Source organism: Ornithodoros turicata, chromosome 3, assembly GCF_037126465.1.
Source record: "Ornithodoros turicata isolate Travis chromosome 3, ASM3712646v1, whole genome shotgun sequence".
Classification (NCBI taxonomy): Eukaryota; Metazoa; Arthropoda; class Arachnida; order Ixodida; family Argasidae; genus Ornithodoros; species Ornithodoros turicata.
Genome location: NC_088203.1, coordinates 12,223,526 through 12,245,261, shown reverse-complemented (window position 1 = coordinate 12,245,261; position 21,736 = coordinate 12,223,526). Strand labels below are relative to the sequence as shown.

At 45.0% G+C, this 21,736-nt stretch overlaps 1 protein-coding gene across 1 annotated transcript; it reads left to right on the top strand.

Annotated features, from left to right (window-relative positions):
• Positions 1-205: 205 nt before the first annotated feature.
• LOC135389914 (uncharacterized) lies at positions 206-3,404 on the top strand. Its single transcript, XM_064619963.1, has 7 exons — positions 206-286; positions 1,111-1,164; positions 1,256-1,312; positions 2,193-2,205; positions 2,675-2,763; positions 2,961-3,095; positions 3,183-3,404. The coding sequence occupies exons 1-7, from the start codon at positions 280-282 to the stop codon at positions 3,242-3,244; spliced, it is 417 nt and encodes a 138-aa protein (XP_064476033.1). The 5' UTR covers positions 206-279; the 3' UTR covers positions 3,245-3,404.
• The last annotated feature ends 18,332 nt before the right edge of the window (positions 3,405-21,736 follow it).

Below are 21,736 nucleotides of genomic sequence, written 5' to 3'. Positions count from 1 at the left end.
AAGAAGAACCCCAGGTCGGCCAAATTGACCGCAGTCCTACCCTGCGGCATGTGCAACATGTTGCCACACTGCGCCGACAAACCTTGCATGTAACATCGCAGTACCATTTTTGAACCATTGTACCATCCTCGCATGGTAGCGTTCAGCTAATAGCCCTTGCGAATCTCCCTTTGTTGACTGCGGCAAGTATCTGTGAGGTGGAAGAAGAAGTGTGCAGAAGAAGACGACAAAGAGGTAGCATCGTACTCGGCTAGCCAACCTTCTGGACTCATTTTCGCCATGCCGGGTAAATATTGTGCTGCAAACGAAGCGCTAACATGAAGGCTCGTTGACGTAAACCGTTTCAGTAATTTTTAAAAACGAGTGGTCCCGATACGGAACTACACCCTAATTTAGTGCCAGCTGACGCTGGTGCTGCCCTGAAGCCATTCTGCACAACATCCGATACATTAAGCGCTAGCAACAAATGCTGATGGTTATGCCCCGTGCTGCTTTAACGTCTGCCATGTCCACCTTAATGACCACGTTCATGAAAAAAAAAAAAAAAAAAAGCTCTGAAAGAAATGTGATCCTTATCTTCGGCACATCTTAGTTCTTGGGTTTCAGTGGCAAAGCATGTATAGACATCAGAATTCTGTGGCATTCATTTTGTGACCTCTTCGAGCTCGGCACCCGTGCTCACTTCCCACAGGGGTTCTCTGTGTTATCATCTACCGAACTCTCTGAAGCAAGCTTACGTCATCGGGAGTGGTTCACGTTTTGCAACATTGAACGCGCCTTTACTATGTCGTGCTCGTGCACTACCTCTCCACTAACATGAAGAAAGGTTCTTTCTTTAAAAAAAAAAACAAAAAGAAAAACGACGTTTTACTCGAGATTAGGTAATTAGGCATAATGAAAAATTAATGCTACAAAGATTCATGTCTTTCAAAAAATATTGATTCATGTTTGATTAAACGGCATCTGTGCGGTAAAGCTTGTGGCGGACCCGATATTTAAGCGAGTAAATGAGCACTGGGCGAATGTGTTGTCGCGCTGTCTTCCGCGTTCACCCAATGCTTATTCCGCTTATTTACGATGTAGTTGATTGATGTTCACCTATATTTGCAGAGACTGCAGCACGAACTACTTCCGATCCCTCGTCACCCCTTCCTGCAGATCTGGGTAACGTAATGCCAATGCGAGTGTTTCTACATGCATTGCCTTGTTGTGCTATAATACCTTCGCTCGTAATGGTCCCTTTCTGTTCCTAAAGCCGAACCAGTACTTGACGAAGCACCCCAGCAGTTTGTGACCGACAACGGGAACAGAGGTATACTCTAAATCTTGTGCTTGGAATAGAGAGCATCAGTCTGCCCTCGTACCCATCAAGTACTCACCATTGATGGGCATAAATACATTTTTTGAGTATTTAAATATAAATACAAAATACTTTGTTGACAGGGGTATTTAAATACTCTTCATAAATAGTTTTCAACATGAGTATTTAAATACAAAATATAAATACTGTATTTAAATACCGTAACTACTACCATAAATACTGTAAGGAAGATGTCATCTGGAATCATAGAAATAATTATGATCATAAGGACAAATCAGCGAGAAAGAATAACATTTATTTGTTAGATTATCATCGATTTTAATATTAGAAATTTCTCGAAGACTGCTTCTTTTAGGCATCTTCTGTTCGGCCGTACAATCAGATTCGCAAAGGCGAACAGCATCTCCACAGGTGCCGATGAACAAATGCTTGTATTAAATTTGACGAAGATGCTTCGTAGAACAATGCAATCGGGTAGTCACGACCGTTGTCCGCAACAACAGTGAAAAACTCGCCATCTAAAATGGTTTGTCGCATGCTAGCGCAAACCCGGCATAATTGCGCCCCAAACTCGCCCTTCTTCCCGAAAGGTCAAATGCAGGGCAACTTTAAGATATGAGTCAGTATATTCTGTATTTAAGAGTATTTATAAAGTATTTACAAGAATAAATACCCGAAAATTGGTATTTAAATATAATTATAAATACATTTTTCAAGTCTGTATTTAAATACAAAATATAAATACATGTATTTATATTTTAAATAGTATTTTAATTACAATGTATTTAAATACTGCCCATCCCTGGTACTCACGCTTCCGATACATCATAAATACCGAAATCATGACCTGTATTTCACATTTCGTCTATAGGATCACGTCGCACGTAAGTTGCTTCTTACACGCTACGTCGAACAACATCTTTTCTTCTTTCTTCTTCTCGGGGAATCCAGCTCGCAGATAACGTACAGCACAATTTTCTGTTGCGTGTGTGTATTTGTTGTTTTTGGATTGTTATAATTTTTTTCTAATATTTCTCTTCTTAAGTCTAACAGGTATGTTAGGGTAAATACGAAACAGTTCAAAACAGAAGCGTTCATGCGAAGCACACAAATACACAGCTACAATATCCCCAAAGCGCACTGTAAAGTAATTTTAATCCTTCTCGTGACTATATGCATTGCAACAACTTTTGCCCCTTTTTGCATTGAATGCACGGGAGTTTACTAAGTATTTGAAGTGCTGCTAAGTAAATTTCTCAGTCAACTGCTCAGTAATTGCAACGTGTGTGACTATACAAATGCTGTAACGCCTTTACTTCGCTTGTGTTTACTTCTGTTTCGTTACGACATTAGCACGGTCCCACCATGTACTTGCGTAGGACTCGGCATTCTGCAGTTGTCCCTGGCTGCAGCTCTCGTCATCACTGTGCTTGCTCACTTAGGTGAGCTCTAGTCCACAATTGTTCAGTGCATGTCCACAATTCCTAGACAATTGCGAAGACAGACACACAACAGTTTCCCCACTTAACGCTTTGTTATCGGAATCTGAATGTATGTATAAGGTCCCCTTGGAAGAACGTTGTTGATCAACAAAGCGTGTTTCTGTATTCTGATTGTTTATTCGACTTGATACTCATAGTTTTGAAAGACGACGAGGGCGAAAATACCGGAGGGGCTGATCGAACCGGCGAGCCCATTTCTTTGGGCGACACTACAGAGACCACCGCAGAGACCACCGCACTGACCACTGCCGAAGAGGCAAATGACACACATGGTATGGCAAATGAAAGTCCAGAGCCTTATGCAGTGCACATGCCTTATGTGCGTTCCAGATGCATATTTTATTGTTTTTGCTTTACAGTGACGACTGAGACGGACAACAGAGCAAAGGAGGGCAACGAAGCATACAGCCAGAACAGCTGAGCCTGCAGGAACACCGTACCAACCCTGTTATGGTGCATAACGATGGCAACCTTAATATGGACAACCTGACAACCTTAGGTGTAATGAACTCGTCGTACGATTACTCGGATTTGTAGACCCTCTGATACACAATACGATGCTTGGGAACATGTCCCATTCACTTCTCTGTTGTCCATGCCCAACTCGCATAAGGGCTATCTTCATGCTTAGGGGTTCGATGTAAACTGTCAAATGCGCGGGCACAACAATTCTTGTGGGTAGTAAATTTCTCACACCTGTATACCCACGACAGCGACTGTGTCAACGAACGATGTGAATACTGATCAGTGTGATAAGCGTTGAAAACAGGGCTTACCACACGAGTTACCGTGTGTTCACACGATCGACATTCCCCCCAAAATATTCTAGTGGAAGGAAAAACAACGAACGGCTTATCAGGAGCAAGGTCCGCCGCGTGTATAGGTGCTGGGATATCGGGTGTGGTGTACTGCGCACATAACAGACGACACCATCGGCCCTGTCGTCTGCTCCGGACGACATCATCGACTGTCGTCTGCTTATACGCTTCCGGCTCGTGGCTGATCCACAGGATACTCTCCCATGGTTACAAGTGGTCAGAAGAGCGCAAAAAGACATGACGTGGCAGCAGGAAGCTATGACGTTTTGCGCATTTTCCACTGGAATGTTCTGGGCAATGTCGCTCATCTGAATACAGATTTAATGATATGGTTAATGATGGTACAAAAATTATAATGTGAAAGAAAAAAAAAGGATGCGTCTTTGGGCATTACGCCAAATGCGTTCAAGTGCGGTAGCTATAACGTGATCCAACAGATATACGGACGGACACGTTGGTGGACCCTAGAACCCCCCTCGGAAAAACCATAACTGACCCTATATGTTCAGGACTATACCCGCAACTTGTTGGTGGTGACACTATCTGATACGAAATGCAACGTTGACAACGTAATTACACTACCATACAATAAGTGCGACAGCGTAAAATTTTCACGTACTCTTGCAGGAAGTTTTAACCGCGTGGAGGCAATATTACCCATGTTGCCTTCTGCGTAATACTTCATGCCCGGCGTAGGTACTGTAGGGCAGCCAGATTGCTCGGAAATGGCACGCCAACTGCGTCCATCCGTATATCTATATATCGAAATGACCGTCTTGACCAATGAAAGAGGCGCCTTATCTGTACGGCGGATGACTCATCTGCTATGCCTCTTCATAAATATGGATGAGAGTGACTTGTGGAAGTTTAACGGAATGGTAATTCGGTATAAGAGTAGGTCTCGCAATGCAGCGGTGAAGCAGTGGTCCGGGGAGTCAGCATAGACTGAGGGGTGGCCCAATCAATAAATGGCCAGCCACGGACAATGACGCTTCTTGGGAAATATCTCGTCATCAACGAATGGCTCGCTGCTGGACGATAAAACTTGCAGCACACACTTTGGAGCCAAAGCGTAGTGGAAATCATGGAAACGTGGAACGCGAATCGCTTCTCAGGGAGGATAAAGTTTGTTCTGTCTTGATTATGCTCAACTGTGGGTTGCCCTGGGTTCCTTTACTTGAAACATGTGTTATTACGGAAGGTTCCCTCGAACAGAGTAACTAACTACTTCCACGATCTACGATGATGCAGATGCGTGTAAAGAATGCACCCGAAATGTATTCTGAAATTGTCCTCCTCGATTGACGCTCTTACTGTAGGAACCCATAGAATTAGAACCTTGCAACACGATATACTGTGGTTTGTTAAATAGCTGGGCTGTAACAATAGTGACGTTATTGACGTTCCTCTTTGCTTGGACTGTCGCAGACGTACGCTGCTGCTGGCACTTCTGGCAACACAACACATAAGATGTACCAGGTTCGCCAGGATAAACTTCGGGGTTTGTAACGAGGATAAAACAAATAAGAACAGTGTAGGAAAGCTAAAGTAGATGTTAGAGGACGTATTATGCCCCAAAATTTTATGTCGATAATGCCGCTTCGTCTGTTTCTCTGCGGATAAATCGTGCAAATTAAAAAACCGCCGCTGCATAAAGGGCTATACCTGTGTTTCAGCTTCTTTCCGTCAGATGGCGAAACGGTACGCGGCGTTGCAGAGTATGACTCTGCATTCAGTTCCACTTGGTTTCAATGTCGTCTGCAACGCCGCGTTCGACCGTTTCGCCATCTGACAGAAAGGAGCTGAAACACAGGAATAGCCGGTTAGGCAGCAGCGGTTTTCTAATTTTCACGATTTATCCGCAGAGAAACGGACCAAATGGCAGTATCAACATAAAATATGGGGGATAATACGTGCTTTAACGTCTACTTTAGCTTGGCGAACCCTGTATAGCGACGTTCCATATGATTAGAAAAACGTCATGACCTGACAGGTGTCGTGTCCACGGGCTCCTCATATCACCACTCGCACGAATACCCCATGAGATCACGAGGAGGCTTCTCGGAAAAGAACCCTGGTGTCTGTCCGTGTAGCCCGTCCTTGTGCGTTGTTGCGTTCTTCAAATATGCGTGACATTCCATATGGCTGCCCATGCTTTCACATAACCATATAATGCCTTTTGAACTCCTGTTATTGCTAAACGAAGCTTATGTGTAGTGTTCCTGCACCTTTGCTCGATGAAGCTATATAAAGAAAGAGCAACTACTATAGTTCATTGCGGGTAACATAGATGGGTAGAAATCCAGCGAACCGGTAGAATGTAGGAAGGGAGTTGCCTCAGGACAGAAGCCGCCGATATTTCGAACAGAGACTGCTCTTCTTCTGGGCCAGAAGAAGAACAGTCTCTGTTCGAAATATCAGCGGCTTCTGTCCTGAGGCAACTCCCTTCCTACTGCGGGTAACAGGAATTTGTTCCTTTTTGCTCTTTCTGAACGAGTAACGGTGTTTAGTTATCCAGTTTAGTTATCCAGTACGCTTTCTCTTTTTAATTCAGGATTGCCTGTTGCACGATCTCTAGTGGTCCCGAAACTCCCTGTTGGCTATAGATCCGCAAAGGTGATTCGCAAGCTTTTGTGCCACTGAGCGCATTGGAAGTCGCACCATAATCGTTGCGTTGAACGAACCCAGTTTGTAAAATGTCATAGCACGGGAACAATGAGATAGTACATGTGAACTGGTATCGGTATATCTCATATCATCTTGCATGACGACGCATTTCCATCAAGCATTTTCATGGAGGCGCTATCTTCCCCTCTTGCCATAACTTCGTGAATTCTCTGTAATGCAGGGAATCCCGTGAGACTAATGTTGTTTTTGTACACTTAAAGGTCTCTACGTCGTACATCAATGCAAAAAAGAAATATTTGGACAGCTCACCATACATCTGATACTAAACCAAAGTAATAATGTAAACATATTGCTTCCAGCGCCGTGCGTAGCATATTTACGACGCACGTCAAGAGAACTCCAGGTGGTCCAAGTAATCCACAGTCCTAACCTGTGGCACGTGCAACATGTTGCCACACTGCGCACCTTGCGCGGTATCATCACCCTACCATTATTATTATTATTTATTATTAGAAGATGGTAGAAGAGGAAGAAGAAGAAGTGTACATGGCGGACAAGAATCAATCCGAGCGACGCTTATTTCCTTCCTGGGCCTTTGTGGGTCGAATGATTGTCCGCAAGACGATTTCTCCCCTGGAAAACCTGGTGCTCTTTTGGAGAGCATCTCCAATAAGGCTTGTATAGTGGCGCGTAGACTTGCTTCGAACAGCGGAGCGCGTGTCATCGGGCGCTGATAGACGGCTGGAAACGAGGTTGGGATGATCCACTATCCCCTTGAAGGGAGGGTCGGTACGCACAACGGATGCGTTCGCCGCACCGCACCGTTTATCTGACGCATCCGTTGTGCGTACCGACCCTCCTTTTAGTTCCGCTATATTTTGCGATGTGTTGCGTCCTCACATTGCCTCGTTTCTCTAACTGCACTGAAAACATCGTCCTAATCTCATGCGAACCTGTGTTCACGCTAAAGGTACCTTTGCTGGAATTGGCATTGACATGAGGAGAAGGCTGGCTATCGAGTTCATAGTGGGTCTCCGGTGCGGCGAAGGTGTACTTGACGTGGGGGTAAGCAGGGGTATGGGCACTCATGATAGAAGGGTTTTCGAGAAAACGGTTGCTTGCAGGCGGAGCTCAACAAGAAAACTCTGCTTTTGGTCTGAGCTCGAGCGAGTAGGGCCTGGTTGTCAGTAGCCGCTGGCTCGCCACACACTAAACTTTAGGTGTCCGGTATTGTTGTACGTAGGCTTTGGTTTTCCGGTACTCATCCAATTGGTACCGACCAGGGCCGGCTTGCTACTACTCAGTGTTGCTCTGGGTAGTTTTGCCCGTGCTAAGAGAAAGAGAAGCACCGAGGACAGTACCGCGTGTAGGAAGCACTACCGAAGCGACCGATTGCAGCTTCGAGGAACCACCGGCTGTACTGTCTCAGGGTCTCCCTGAGTTTTCCGAAGACTTTCCAGACGAATGTCGGCACAACTCTCCCTGAAGTCGGCCCAAGACGCATAGTAACCCCCCTGTCCCCCACTCTTTCCTGCTGTCCTCTCTCCGTCTGTCCACGTCTGTACGCCGCTCAGAGCCACAGTTGCTTCGCGGCGCTAACACGGAATAAAAAGAGAAGCAGCAAGGAAGTGCCTGAACGTTCGTGCCCCCCCCCCCCCCCCCCCCAAGTGGGCCCCATAGTTTCTGGACACACACTCTAGGGAAAAAAATGGTTTGAAATGGCGGTAACAGGGCTCTTAAAGGGGTTGTGAATCCACATCCAAATATTACACAAAATGATGTTTGAAATGTAGATTTATGGGTGCCAAACACCTTCGTCGAAACCCTTTCACGCTGCGCCCCCACGCCACGGAGTTATGACGCTTTGAATGTGAGGAGATCCTTTCACTCTTGGCTCGCCTCCTCCTCGCCCGATCTCGGTATGACGTAGTACCAAGCGCGCCACGGAAGTGCGGAGTTCCCGTTCTCATGACGACGCCTGTAAACAGGGACGCGGCGAGCGCTGGGACCACTGATCTCGATTGTAAAAGGCTGGATCGCGGATAGGGAGCGCGATCGTGCGGCAACCGGCCGCCATCTTACTGTACCCAAAACAGTCGCCGCAGCGATCATGGCAACTTCTTGCAATTACGGTCGTACCAACCGTACCGGCAATGATACCGGGCCGAAATTTCTACAGGTGAGTCATTCTTTATCAAGGAATAAATAGGCGTCCATTCTGTACATTTATTTGACAATTATGAAGTGTTTTTTTGTCCAAAACCAGCACTGGGTGCAAGTTGTTTGATCGCTCTTCCCAGGTTCAATCGAACCCACTTGCATTTTACCCGCCGGCAAATACAGTTTGAGTGCATAACATGCTGGAGAGAACATGTTACACTACACTGATAGTGGTGTCATCAATATGTGCGAGCACTCGAGCGCTTTTCTGCATGCATTGCCAACACGGTACCAAGTGTTCTCTACGGAAGCAAGTGCACAGTCATTTCTTTGAACCACCTTCGCGTATAAGTTCAGTATTACGTCATAATAAGACCAAGATAGTCACCCTTTTTCTTGTATTGGTATTATTTTGTGCCTTGGTTTGATTTGTGACAAAGAATCCTACGTAACGGTGGTGTGGTGTGACTTGGATACCGCCTTTGTGTCTGAGCTATGTTGTCAGCTTGTTGCGATAATAATAATTTGTATCTTGTCGTGTTATTTGCAGCAGTGTGGTCCCTCAATACAGGTTTCCTCACGGGGGCTACCCAGAGGATCGTCTGTGTCATCGAGCATCACCTGTGTCATCGTCTGATGCGATCGAGCTTACAGATAAGTATCATGTTCCTCATTCACGGGTTCCTACTGTACGAGGAGGAACCACCCCAGTGCACGCACTGTGGTGAGCCTCTCTCAATTTTGTACATTCTCTTTACATGTTCACATCATGGAACACATCACTTCAAAGAGCTTTATATACACCTTAGACCCCTTCACCCAGCATTGTGTCTTAGTGATGAAGCTATAATTTCTTTTACAACAGCGTTTAAACGTTGAAATTTTTAAAAGATATCAAGATTGTAAACCCTGTTTTAAACTGATGTTTTAAACATTTATGCGATGCTTTTACTAAACAACATATTTATTTTTAACTAGTTGCAACCTAACAAATGTTCTCTCCTTCACAGCTGCCTCGACATACGCAAGAAATGGGTGCAAAACCTGAGCAGTGCCCACAAACTTCGATCACCGCAGCACCTCCAAAAAGTAAAAGCATATGTGTCACATGAGATTTTTAAAGGTATTCATAGCAGTGATGGCCAGTAGTTAACTACATGTAGTTAAACTACCTGATTGTAGTTAAAAAGTAGTTATCAACTACTTGCAGAAATGTAGTGTGCAACTACTAGTTAAACTACTATTTCGAGTAGTTGGCTACAGTAGTTAGGTTACTGCAGGCGCCAACTACTTCCGATTTTGCCGCAAGCTTTACGGCATGGCTGTGCTTCCGATTTTTACCTTGAGCTACTTGTTTGATGAGAACGGAGGTGCAGAGCAATTGTGCCGTGCATGTGTACTAAATTTTCACTTTTATCACTGCTTGTGATTCATATTTAGAGGTCTTAGAACGCTATAGAATGGGATTGGTGTTGATGGACAACATTAAGTAGTTATAGATGTAGTTAAACTACACTGCAGTAGTTAAAGAAGTAGTTTTAACTACCCTGCCTGAAAAGTAGTTGAACTACTAGTTAAACTACTCCATTGCAAAGTAGTTAGTAGTTATAGTAGAAGTACTTAGTGGCCATCACTGATTCATAGGATATAATACCTTGTATTAACTGTTGTAGATCTAACCCACCTCTACAGTGTACACCCTCAGGAATTAAAACTCGTTGCGGAACTGTGGTCATTGTTTCAGTTACTAGGCATGCACATATATGCTATAAGAAGAAAATTATTTCTTGAGAATGCACTACTGTTGATCAAACTCATGCAGCTGTAGGTTTACCTTCGGCCTCTTGGAACTCTCTGTAGTTGCCTTAGCTGCAGGAGGAGTGTCCTCCAGCATGTAAACTACTTGCAAAAATATTGACGTATTTAAGGTTATGACACAGTTTGAAGGGTTTCAATTCAGGAAATTTGCAGTGGCAGGGCCTGCCAGAGTGAAACCTACTGAATATTTATGGTGTCGAAGGGGCGGTTCCTTCAGGACAGGAATATCTTGGATGGGAGCAAAAAGCTTGAAATTAACAAAGTGTTGTTTGCATTACGCAATTTGTAATACACTGAACACATAGGCAGCAAAACAAAAATTTAAAATTCAGCATGTATGAAAATTGGGTGCAACAAATTTACATAGTGTACCTGTACGTTGTCATTTCTGTGATATATATTGCCATTGCAGGGAGGTCACAAAACAATAAATGTATTGTTTTGTCACTTCCCTGCGCATTCATTGTATCTTGAAATGCGTATATGCCAGAATAAATGTTGAACTTGAAAAATGTATATTTTCTTTATTCATAGAGCATAACATCACTTATCTTTACAAAAGCATATCGTGTTAATCTTTGTCACTCAGAATGCACAACCAAGAAAGCCATCTTCCACTAAACATCACGTTTGACAAGATTCAGTTGGTATCATTTCATACACAGGGAACACCAGGGCTCCAGTTTCAAGCTCCAAATCGTCATGTTGCAGTTGGGAAACCGTACATGTGTTGTGCAAGAGAGCCCTCGCACATGAAAATGTAAGATGGGAGTCACTGTTAATGCAAAGTAACTCCTATGAGAGAGACTGACGCTGAAGAAAAGTGTGCAAACTGCGGAAAGTGCCATAGAGGGTTTTCAGAAATCGTGCCTGGTTTCACAGCAGTGCTACCACATTCCCTTTTAGATGACGATGATACTGATTGGAGTTTCAGATGTGCAGCTGCATTTTTTGCAAGGTGCTCCACATAACCAGCATGACAAAGTCAGCAGTGGATGGCAGGCCCCCATCCTTACGCAGCTTTGTTCACGCTGCAGTTCTATTCAGCAAAAGCATGTGAGTACGCGAGAAGGACATTCAATTTTACCTGCAAATAATCAGAGCAAATGAAGGAAGAAGAAAAAAGAAGTGCTGTACTTCAAAAGGATATAAGTCTTGTGTCTCAAGGAGGTGTTAATACTTACTAAATAACTTTATTAAGTTTACATCAACACCTAGATTAACTGGCCTAAGCGTAATCTAATTGCGTGCAGTAATTGTTTGGGATGCTTCGGTGTGTTCATATTTGCGAGGCATTACATCGAAGACACCACTGTCGTTCACTAAAAGACCCTTTCTTGCTTGATATCAATCAAATTAAACGCATACGCCTGTTTGAAACAACGGCTGTGATTCTACGGGGCGATTTCTTTCTACCATGCGGGTATCCCTTCTGGGACCGTTCTTTGTGGAACAATTTTTGTCCAGAACGCAGCACGGGATATTATATACATGGTTGTTGTTAACCTCACATCGTTTCTTATTGAAATATTGGCTGGGAAACGTGCTGTAGTACAATTCCCAGCGCTGCACTGCAGTGACGGTCTAGTTTCGGAATGCAAAACATAACGTTATTAAGAATCGAAATGCAGGGCACCTGCGAAACACTGTTAGGATACATCAGTATACTGGCACCTTACAAAATCGCGTGACGACAAACAATGATCAACGCCTGTAGCGCAATAAATACTCACAATCTCTGTTGCCTCCCATTGTTTCCAATGGGCACACGCAGCGTTTTAGGGCCCACCAACATGGCGGCCCGAATGCGTGCCTCTCTCCCACGAGCCCCTCTCCCATACGCGATCCAGCCTTTATACATAGAGATCAGTGGCTGGGACGCGACGCGGGGAAGTGAAATGAGCGGAAGGGCTATGACGTAGAGCCATAGAGCAACGGATCAAGGCGTCACTTCCCGCAGACTTCATGGAGCTGCCCGGCACCGTTTGGCGCCACGGTCGGCGGTGGCCTCATATATTGGTGATTTTTAAAACTGTAGCATAAAAAATAATGGGAGGTAGGAGGTGGAAGTTTGCGTACGGAATACGTGGAGTAAGGCGAACAGACTCTGCCAGAGACAAAGGTCTGTCCGTGTGGTTTCTCAACCCCTTTAATACCCCGGCTACAGTGGCCCCCGGCCCCCTTTCGGAAGTGTACGACCGCTAGGTGTACTACTACTACTACTACTACTACTACTACTACTACTATGGGGGAAGAGGGACTGTTGACCTCGTCGATTGAGGCGCCATCTTTCGGTCCGCAACATATGCAGGGTGGTAACCGAGCCCATTTACCACACGGGGTAATTTCTCGTAGAGACTGCATCATCGTATATTTGATGAGTAATTTAAGTAGTAAACACAGTCAGCAACCCTGCTGTATCTCAATCCAAAATATTGGCGCCTGTGGCAACATATTCTCCGTTACTACGACGAGGAAATCTCCGAACCCTCACTTGCAGAGTCGCTTGTCAGACGAAGAGGACCTCAGAATTTGCGAGGTCGCAGCCTATATCGTCATAGTATCTGTTCTCCGACAGATCGCTCTCACATTTGTGATTATGTGGCTGTAACCTGCACGACATTTCGGCGTCACCTGTGCTCTGGGCGTGCGACCTTGCGCGCCAACTTTACACGTTTGTAAGTGATCTTAAAGGGACTATGAAATTTCCCGAACCCCCATGTATTTATTTTTCTGGAAAGGGTTCTTCCGCCAAGAAACTAATATGCAAGAAATTTTTTCGGGCGAAATCGCTCCACACCTCTTAAAATTCTCAGCACCCTTTAGGGTGTAATCACCTGGTGTCATAACTCACTCCCTTAAGGGTGTATGCTAACACCCTCAGGAGGTTTACACCCTGAAAACAAGAGGTGTTGGTCGCAAAACGATTTACACCCTAATCGGTGTAATGTGGAAGTATGAATGCATGGTAGTGAGCCACTAATGTACCTATCTCTGTTAGAAAAAACCATACGATGTTTGACTGTACAGAGGGTGTACGGAATTATAAAACGAAGACCATACAATGTACGGAGTCCGCAGACCATAGGTGGTGCGGACTCCACTTGCTGTGCGGAGCCCATGAGCCACACGTGATATGGACACTGCGTGCTGCACAGAGCTGCCATATGCCACAAATAGGGACAGAAAGCAATTGTCAGTTGATAGAAACACATATTATTTATTGCACATATATAGGTCATACACAAAATCACATCTTTAAAAATCCAGCCAGCAGCTTATTCTTCTAACATAATTTCTGTGGTTAGGCCAGATCCTTGGGACATGCAGTGTTGTTGATATGCTTCAAAAGCATCTAAAAAGAAGAAGAAAAATCCACTGCACTACCAAGAAAAGGAAGTCAGAGGCTTATAATTGGGACCTGACATTTCAGTGTATACCTGTTTACCCCACAATGCAAATTAGCAATAATAGAGCCTCTGTATGCCATAAAGGGAGAAGTCGAAAAATTCCAAACTGAGAAAAAGGGCCTAATCTGACTGTTCGTCTCACTGACACACCTGCATTTCCCGTTGCGCTTTGCCTACAACAATCGAGTATGTAACCTCCACGGCATGGTTTGGGTAACCGAAAGGTTATTTGGGAAAAGGAAAGTGTCAACCCACACACACTTAGTGTTGTGGACATTTCTTAAGACTTAATTTATGTAAGTAGAACATAATGATTTTTAGTGATTTACCGGTACTCTTGTTCACAGTCCGCACAGTAGAGTTCATAATCCACTTTGCGCCAGCCATATTTGTTGGTGATCCAAGTGAATCGCCAATGTGTATGCTGGCATCGCGAGACCAGATGCACACGCAAGACATAGTCTAGACCACCACAGAGGTGAAGAAGATTGTATCAGTTCGCAACAATTATATTTTTGCGGTGTCTTTAATGGCGTAAGAAAAGCGATTTATTTATATATTGTATTTCAGTAGACACACCCTTTTCACACCAATGTTGAAATATAGGGTGTGGCAGGGGAGTTATGTGCGAGCTACACCCCCCTAACACCCAGCGCAAAATGTTGTCTTCTCGGTGTTGGTGTAATTAGGGTGTACAAAATACAAGAACACCCCAGATACACCCCTGTTGCACCGAAAAGGGAGTTTGAATTTTAAGTGTGCACTCTGTGAGAAGCGCGCGCTTCGAGTTTCTCTTCCACATTCTTCTTCTCCCGCGCGCATTCTCCTGTGGATCGAGCAACTATGCGGGCTGTGCTGCTGGCCCCCGTTACGTCACTGGTGTTGCGCAATGCCAAGCAATGCTGGTTCTGCGCCTGCCAGTCATACATACAAGGTCGCAAGGTCTCTCTGCTCGCGACTGAGGGCTGAAGCATTACGTTTCTCTTCGTTGCAGGCAGGTCCCCCAAGGTCGCCATTTTCCCATGTATTTGTTCCTATCCCGATGCGTGCAATGCCGGAGGCCGCCCTTAGATACCCCATTGTTACCAGACGTTGGCTTGCGTGGATTGTAGCGCGCTAAAGATCCAGTTCAAGCACAATCCAAGCCAGGCCAAGTCACCGAAGGAGAAATGGACGACTGCAGCGCCTGCGGCGCCTGGTACGGCAGGTACGCTATGTGATGCACGCAGCCATGCACTAGACCCTTCCGATCGCTCAATACGTTTAAAAACGGGACCAAAAAGTGGAACACGACAGAGAAAGTTGTTATACGCGTCTTATTTGGACATATAAAGACTAGATTCATTCGCAGAAACAACAAAAACATTTTGCCGCTAAACTTAGCGGGCTAAAGTGATCCGGAACGGCAACAGCGGGGTATCTAGTGGCGGCCTTCTTCGTTGCACGCTTTTCCGAGGTGAGTTTGGGGGACCTGGTTGCAGGCGTCCGGATAACACGCTGTAATGAACAGCGTTTTGTGTGTGAATCGTTTGCTACACTTGCGCCAGCAGGTATGACATGTGAGCTGTACTTTTTTGCTGAATACAATCGTCTTCTGCTCGGCGGCCGTTCACAACAGGGAATGCAAGCACCCATCCTCCATCGCTATGAGGTTTTTGCTGACGAGATACGTGGGCCTCTAGCGATTCACCGCAACGTTGTATTGGTGGTATCGCCGTCACCAATGGAGAGTGTCTGGTGGTTGCCTGGCGTTATAGTTATATTTACGTGTTCGCATCTGACAACAAAGTAAGTGCGTTGTGAGGTGTGGCTGTGATATTTGGAAGCTCTCTCTTTGTTGCTCGATTTGTCTGTAGGAATTATTAATGTAAAAGACTAGGTGGTCTAATGTTTTGTTTTACCATATATCAGATCGCGTTCTCCATTACCATTACGATTTTTATTCAAATCAGCTTTGCGCTTTCAAGCGATTCTGATATACTCTACATTTCGTGACCTACAGACGCGATGCAAGAATTTGTGTTTTATGAGGTATTCAGTGTTAAGCACATCGTAAATGTGAACAGTTAACTAATGCTAACAACAACCATGCCTACAGAAAATGAACTGCAGCGTATCCTGCACATCGTATTTATTTCTGATAACTGTTTGTTGTTTAACACAGTTATGGTTCAACCAGGTTTCCAATACTACTTAATACACCCATTACTAACCCTGAGACTGAGGAACACAAACTAACGATACCAGCTCGCCTGCTTCATTGCCACTGTATACTATGATGTTACATAAGCTTGAAGTCACCAGTTGAGGTACCCGGAAAGAGGAAAAAAAAAACAGTAGCCAAGTGACATGCCCTATATCTTGCAATTTAAAAAAAGAAGAAAGGGAACTAATTGGTACTATGTCAAGTAAACTGCTTTTTGGTCTTCTGGTTGAAATCTGCCTTCTTCGTAAAATATCTGTCCAATTTGCCACCTGGACAGAGAGTCTTCAGCTGTGCACGCTCCACCGAGGGTATGCGCCCACTTGTATACGTGTCAAGGACGAGGGCACCACACTCTTAACTCCGTACCCTTTAGTAAAGGGTAAAAAATCGCAATATTTTACCCTCTATTTCAGAAGCTACCAGGTACCCTCTGAGCGACCCCTTTTATAAAAGTTACAAGGAAACCCACTAATTAGAGATTACGGCCTTCAATCCAGCACCTGCCCGTAAAGGTTACGCCAACGTGCGGCTTTTTTTACAGGATGTTCATTTTTATTCGCAACAGAGTAGCGCTCATTTGGCAGGTGGGGTATGTGAATTTTTGCTAATTAGTCGATCTGTAGTTACAAACACATGCGTCAGGAAATGTCAGAAATGTTTGTAACTACGGATGGGTTAATTTGCGAAAATTAACATAACCCATCTGTCAAATGAGCGCTGGTGTGATGCGAATAAAAACAAACACCCTGTGCGTGGGATATCGACAGACATTTACAGAACACACCAAGGTACCAAAATGAACCAGCAGAAAAGGAGATCTTGAACATATGTATATTACAAAAACAGAAGTCTGTCGAGAGGTGACACATTGTGCACAAGTGCGATTCTGATGTGAGGAGAAACCATGGTCGCTTTACTATGTATGTGGAAAAAAGAACTATCTTCTAAGTGAGAAGCAATGCATAAAAGTGCGAGGAAGCCAGCGAGTCAAAACAACTGACCTATGTTTGCTAAGCTGAACACACCCAACGAAATGGAGAATTGCAGCAGAAAAAAATTTATTCCACATTCGTGTTGCAGAGGCGAGCGCAAATGGCAATACAGTATTACATAAAACGCACACAACCTTGAGGAATATGAGTGTACAGTAACGCAGGAGACACTACATTACTGCGTTATCAGCGTTGGAGGCGCTCTGGGACGAGTTTGTGAGGTACTGCATTGCGCTGGTGACGGTATGTGAACCTGCCTGTGGGATCCTGGGAACAAAAGTTTGGGCAATGAGAGTAACATTTACGGAACCATTCAAATCCGTACAAAGCACAAGGTACAAATCAGCATAAATGCGGGAAGGCGTTCACTCCGCGATTGAGTCTTAGAATATCGTAAGAATACAACAAGTAGGAAGCTGCGAATTATATATCTCGATGCATATATCCGCAGCTCGCAAAATGCACGCCGGTGTACTGACATGGCGACCAAGTAAGAGCAGAAAAGTAGCAAGCGTAAGTGGCGTTCATATGCAGGGCCGCAAAACGCTTGCCATAATCACAACAAACATGCGCTAAGAGCTCTTGCTATCAAAATAACGCACGTACCTAGCACAAAATGTACACTTACCCTGTGTATGAAGTGTGTGAATTAGGGCTGCGGTGGTGACGTTCGTTTTCGGTTATATATTCTTTGCAATCTTCGCACTCACTACACTTTCCCCTCAGAACACCGAAAATATACTTGTTTGCTAGCGACATCTAGCTTTTCCGGTGTTCCTGGCGATACTATGATAAACGCGAGGAAAACCACTGATTAAAACAGATTACACTTGTTAACGGACGGACGACGAGCGTTAAGCGTTTCAAGGAAACCGCTCTCAGTGTGGATAGACCTAGACCAGGCTCGGCTACGCAGCGAAATCGGAAATCTTGGTGGTTGCGGCATTGACAATTGTTTTCCACCCTTTAAAAAGAAACATACTATCTGTATTTCAGACTGCGAACTTATAATCTGTGTTCATACAGCATTGATAACATGTAGTTGACGTATAGGTGACGCTGAAACAGATAAAAAATAACAGCGTAGATTCGCAACTGTCGTCTCGAATGGGAGGCTGAAACGCGGCATTATGCTGAAAAACAAAAGGAAAACAAACGATAAGAAACTAACAAAGAGATTATCGTTGGAGATTTCGCTTAGAAGTTACAGTGTCGGAATAGAGGGTACATTTATAAGTTACAACAAGCTGTTTTTGTTTTTTCCGAGATGTAACTTCTATTCGTGTTGTAAAGACATGACCTTGGTCGCTTTTAACCTCTAAATATACGTTACAGTGGTGTAACCTATAAGAAATCTCGAAATCTACGTCTATACAGAAGTTACATGTTTCTAAAAGTTACAATAAAAGGTACGGGTTTAAGAGTGCAGGCTCAAACAGCTGAAACGTTGGCGTTTAGCTCAAATATTACGATAACTAAAATACACGGGAGCACATAACTGAAACATCTACACATACACATTATATGCTACATATGCGTGATTTTTATGCCAATGCAAGCACAGGATTATTCTATTTTGCACAGCTCCTCTAACAACTCTATTTGGCACCAATCTTCTCAGCAAATAATGGCTGCATAGACTTTGCAGGAAGCCCAGAGCAAGTTGAACTGGTTGAACACAGCAGTATACACAGTCGGGAACTGTGCAGACATTCGTCCGGAAAGTCTTTAGAAAATCCAGAGTGTAGGCAGACAAACCTTACGTGTAAAGTCACGACATCTTTTTTTTTTTTTTTTTTTTTTATAATCCGTTACGGAAATTTAAAAGCGTGAAAAAATAATAATAATAAGACAAGAACAAGAAGACATATACTACGTATTAGCATATATTTCGAGGAAGTTGCACCGTTCACAGCTCCAACGCTATAGGCCCTCAGACAATCCATCAAACCATTTGGACACCCAAGGCGGTGAAGCTATAGGACAATGTAACACTACCACCGTAAAATATTATAATGGCGAATTCGCTTGCTCAAAATTTAGCACTGCAGAGTTCTCGGAAACTCCTATTTTTTGTGCTGGGTCACGTGCGAGTTGCCACCCGAACATGAGTGCCAGTAATCTAGCGATTTTAGTCGCTTGAATCGAGCTAGGGGCATCGCGGTCACTCACTTGCGGGTTTCGTCGTCTGCTAACCCACGTGACAGTGCTGGCCAAAGCAGACCCTTGCAGTGCGGATGTGACGCCGGATATAGTGGGGCAACCCGCTGCCCGATCGTATCGAGGCCGGGCGAAAAATGTGCGCCACGCGAGCATGCGAATTGCTTCGCCAGACTGAAAGTTGCCACGCCAGTTTTCCGCTCCTCACTTCGTCCGCCAGACGACCCAGCGCCCAGCTTTTCCAGCGTCAGTGGCTCATCGTTCAGTCCCTTGTCAACTGCAGGCCTATACGTCAGTGTAGATACGGCCCTCAACGTGTCTTCCACAGCAGTCGTTTTTCATGCCCTGCTTGAAACGGGGAATGGTTCCGTTTTTCCTATACGAAGGTGAGTCTTGTCTTCAGAAACAAGCATAGGGTGGCAGTTTGTACTGTTAGGTGTGTTATACCCTAGTCAGACGGCAAACATAAAGGTACTGTAAAGCAGCAGGCAAGCATGATATGCCGGTGATGTGACTAGAGACTTCGTTGCTTCTAAATACCATATGCGGAACCATACGACCGACAACGCGCTATAAATATTTTTAATTTGCCATGACAGATGTGGCGTAGTAGAGCGGTGCGACGCCTGGTGTCAAACAACCCCCCGTGCAGCGGGCAACACTGAAAATTGATATTACACACTATTACATCGGAACTTCGTTATCATATACAATATATCATATATACAACATCACTCTGAACGAAGACAATGGACTGACAGAGCCACATGCAGTGGCGTATCTAGGGTGTGGCAGGTGTGGACAGGTGCCATGGGCGCCAGGTGAACAGGGGCGCCATTATGTGGTCGAGTGTGAATGTGCCAGGTCGGGCACTCAACCTGGCACATTCATAAATGATCTAAAGCAACCGCCATTAGGGAGGTTGTAGTGTGAAACCTAGTGCGGACCACACGAAAACGCATCCCCAAGGACATCATGTTACCCATGTTGCCATGGGCGCAGGTAGTTCTAGATACGCCACTGGCCACATGCTTTTATTGCTTAACCCACTCGACACAGCTGGGTTCGCAAAGTCTTATCGAGGACCCGTAAACTGTGGACCACGCTCCTTTAGGAGGGAGGAGGAAGGGACGGTGGGAGGGGGAGATAATAGCGGCAGCGATTATTTACCTTCCTCTCCCCCACCACCCTCGCCACTAATCCCAGGAGTGCTCACAGTACAGTGCCTCCGGACGAGAGCCACCTATATAGGGTGTCCCACCGAAAGAGGGCCAGGCGCTAAATAAAAAACTGAGTGCTTTACACAAATGCAACCAACTGTACGCAGTTGTGTGGTCTATCCAAAAAAATTTTTTTCATCGCCCCTTGTCAATTAATCCTTGTCAATTTTCCAACTTCGGTCCTTCCTCCTTCCATCATCGGTTTTAGCTCTCAGATGTCAATGAGGAGGTTGTAGCAGATGTCGAAAGAGACACAACTGAAGTGGTTCGAGGTCGCTATGGCTTGTGGATTCGTTTTTTCCCGGGCTTGAAAGTCGGGCAATCCGGCACCCGCGCGCGACGATTCTAGCGCCCTCCGGCGTACATTGACCTTGATATTAGCGCTTGGAGACCATCCTTGGGCCACTTCACACAAGAGGAAGATATTTCACCTGTTTCACGGCACACCTATCAGAGTGCACTGCAGTCGTCGCACGCGTAGGGAGCCTCCATGTGCGTCCCCTTTGGAAGCGGAGAAGCCGCAGCAACCCATGGAGGCTCCCTACGCACACGGGCGCCGAATTATGGGAACCGCTCTGTGGTGCGCGCGGCTTCAGAAACCAACTTTTAAACCCGGGAAAAACTAAACCACAAGCCATAGCAACCTCGAACCACTTCAGTTGCGTCTTCCTCATTGACATCTGAGAGCTAAAACCGATCATTAAAAAGTTGGAAAATTAATTACCGCTAATTAATTGACAAGGGGCGATGAAAAATATATTTTTGGAAAGACCACACAACAGCCAAGCACGTACAGTTGGTTCCATTTGTGTAGATCACTGTTTTTTCATTAGCCCCTGGCCCGAAGCTAACACGCCTCTCCAGGAGAGGCGTGGTTGCTTAGCTCAATTGGTAGAGCCCTGGACCGGTAATCCAGAAGATGTGGGTTCGATCCCTACAGCTAGCTAACCTTTTCAGTGACTTTCATCTTTCATCGTTGATTTCTTAGGCAATTTGAGGCTTTGTTTCTGTCCCTTCTTTGTTGTTCCAGCCTCAGAACATCAGTTTATCTCATCCTCTGGACATTCGGACATCCAGGGGATATTCGGTGTTGTTTGTGTACAGTGCCATATAGGAGACCATACATTCGACATCGGCCTCGACATGAAGCCTCAAGTGCCTAAGAAAGTGATGATGAAAGGAGGAAGTCACTGAAGAGGTTAGCCAGCTGACACGAACCCACACCGGTCCAGGGCTAAGCTACACTCTAAAAAATGAACTTCACCGCATAACACGCTCCTAGCCAACCGTAACCTCGAATGATATCGTTATCTGCCCCGATTTGTGACGCCTTTTTTGTGACACTTATGCTGTTCATAATTGTCACAAAAAAGGCGTACGCCTCCAGTTTTCAACAAATCCGAGCAGATAACGATATCATTCGAGGTTATGGTTGGCTAGGAGCGTGCTATGCGGTGACGTTCATTCTTAAGAGTGTAGCACGCCCCTTCGGTAACCCAGA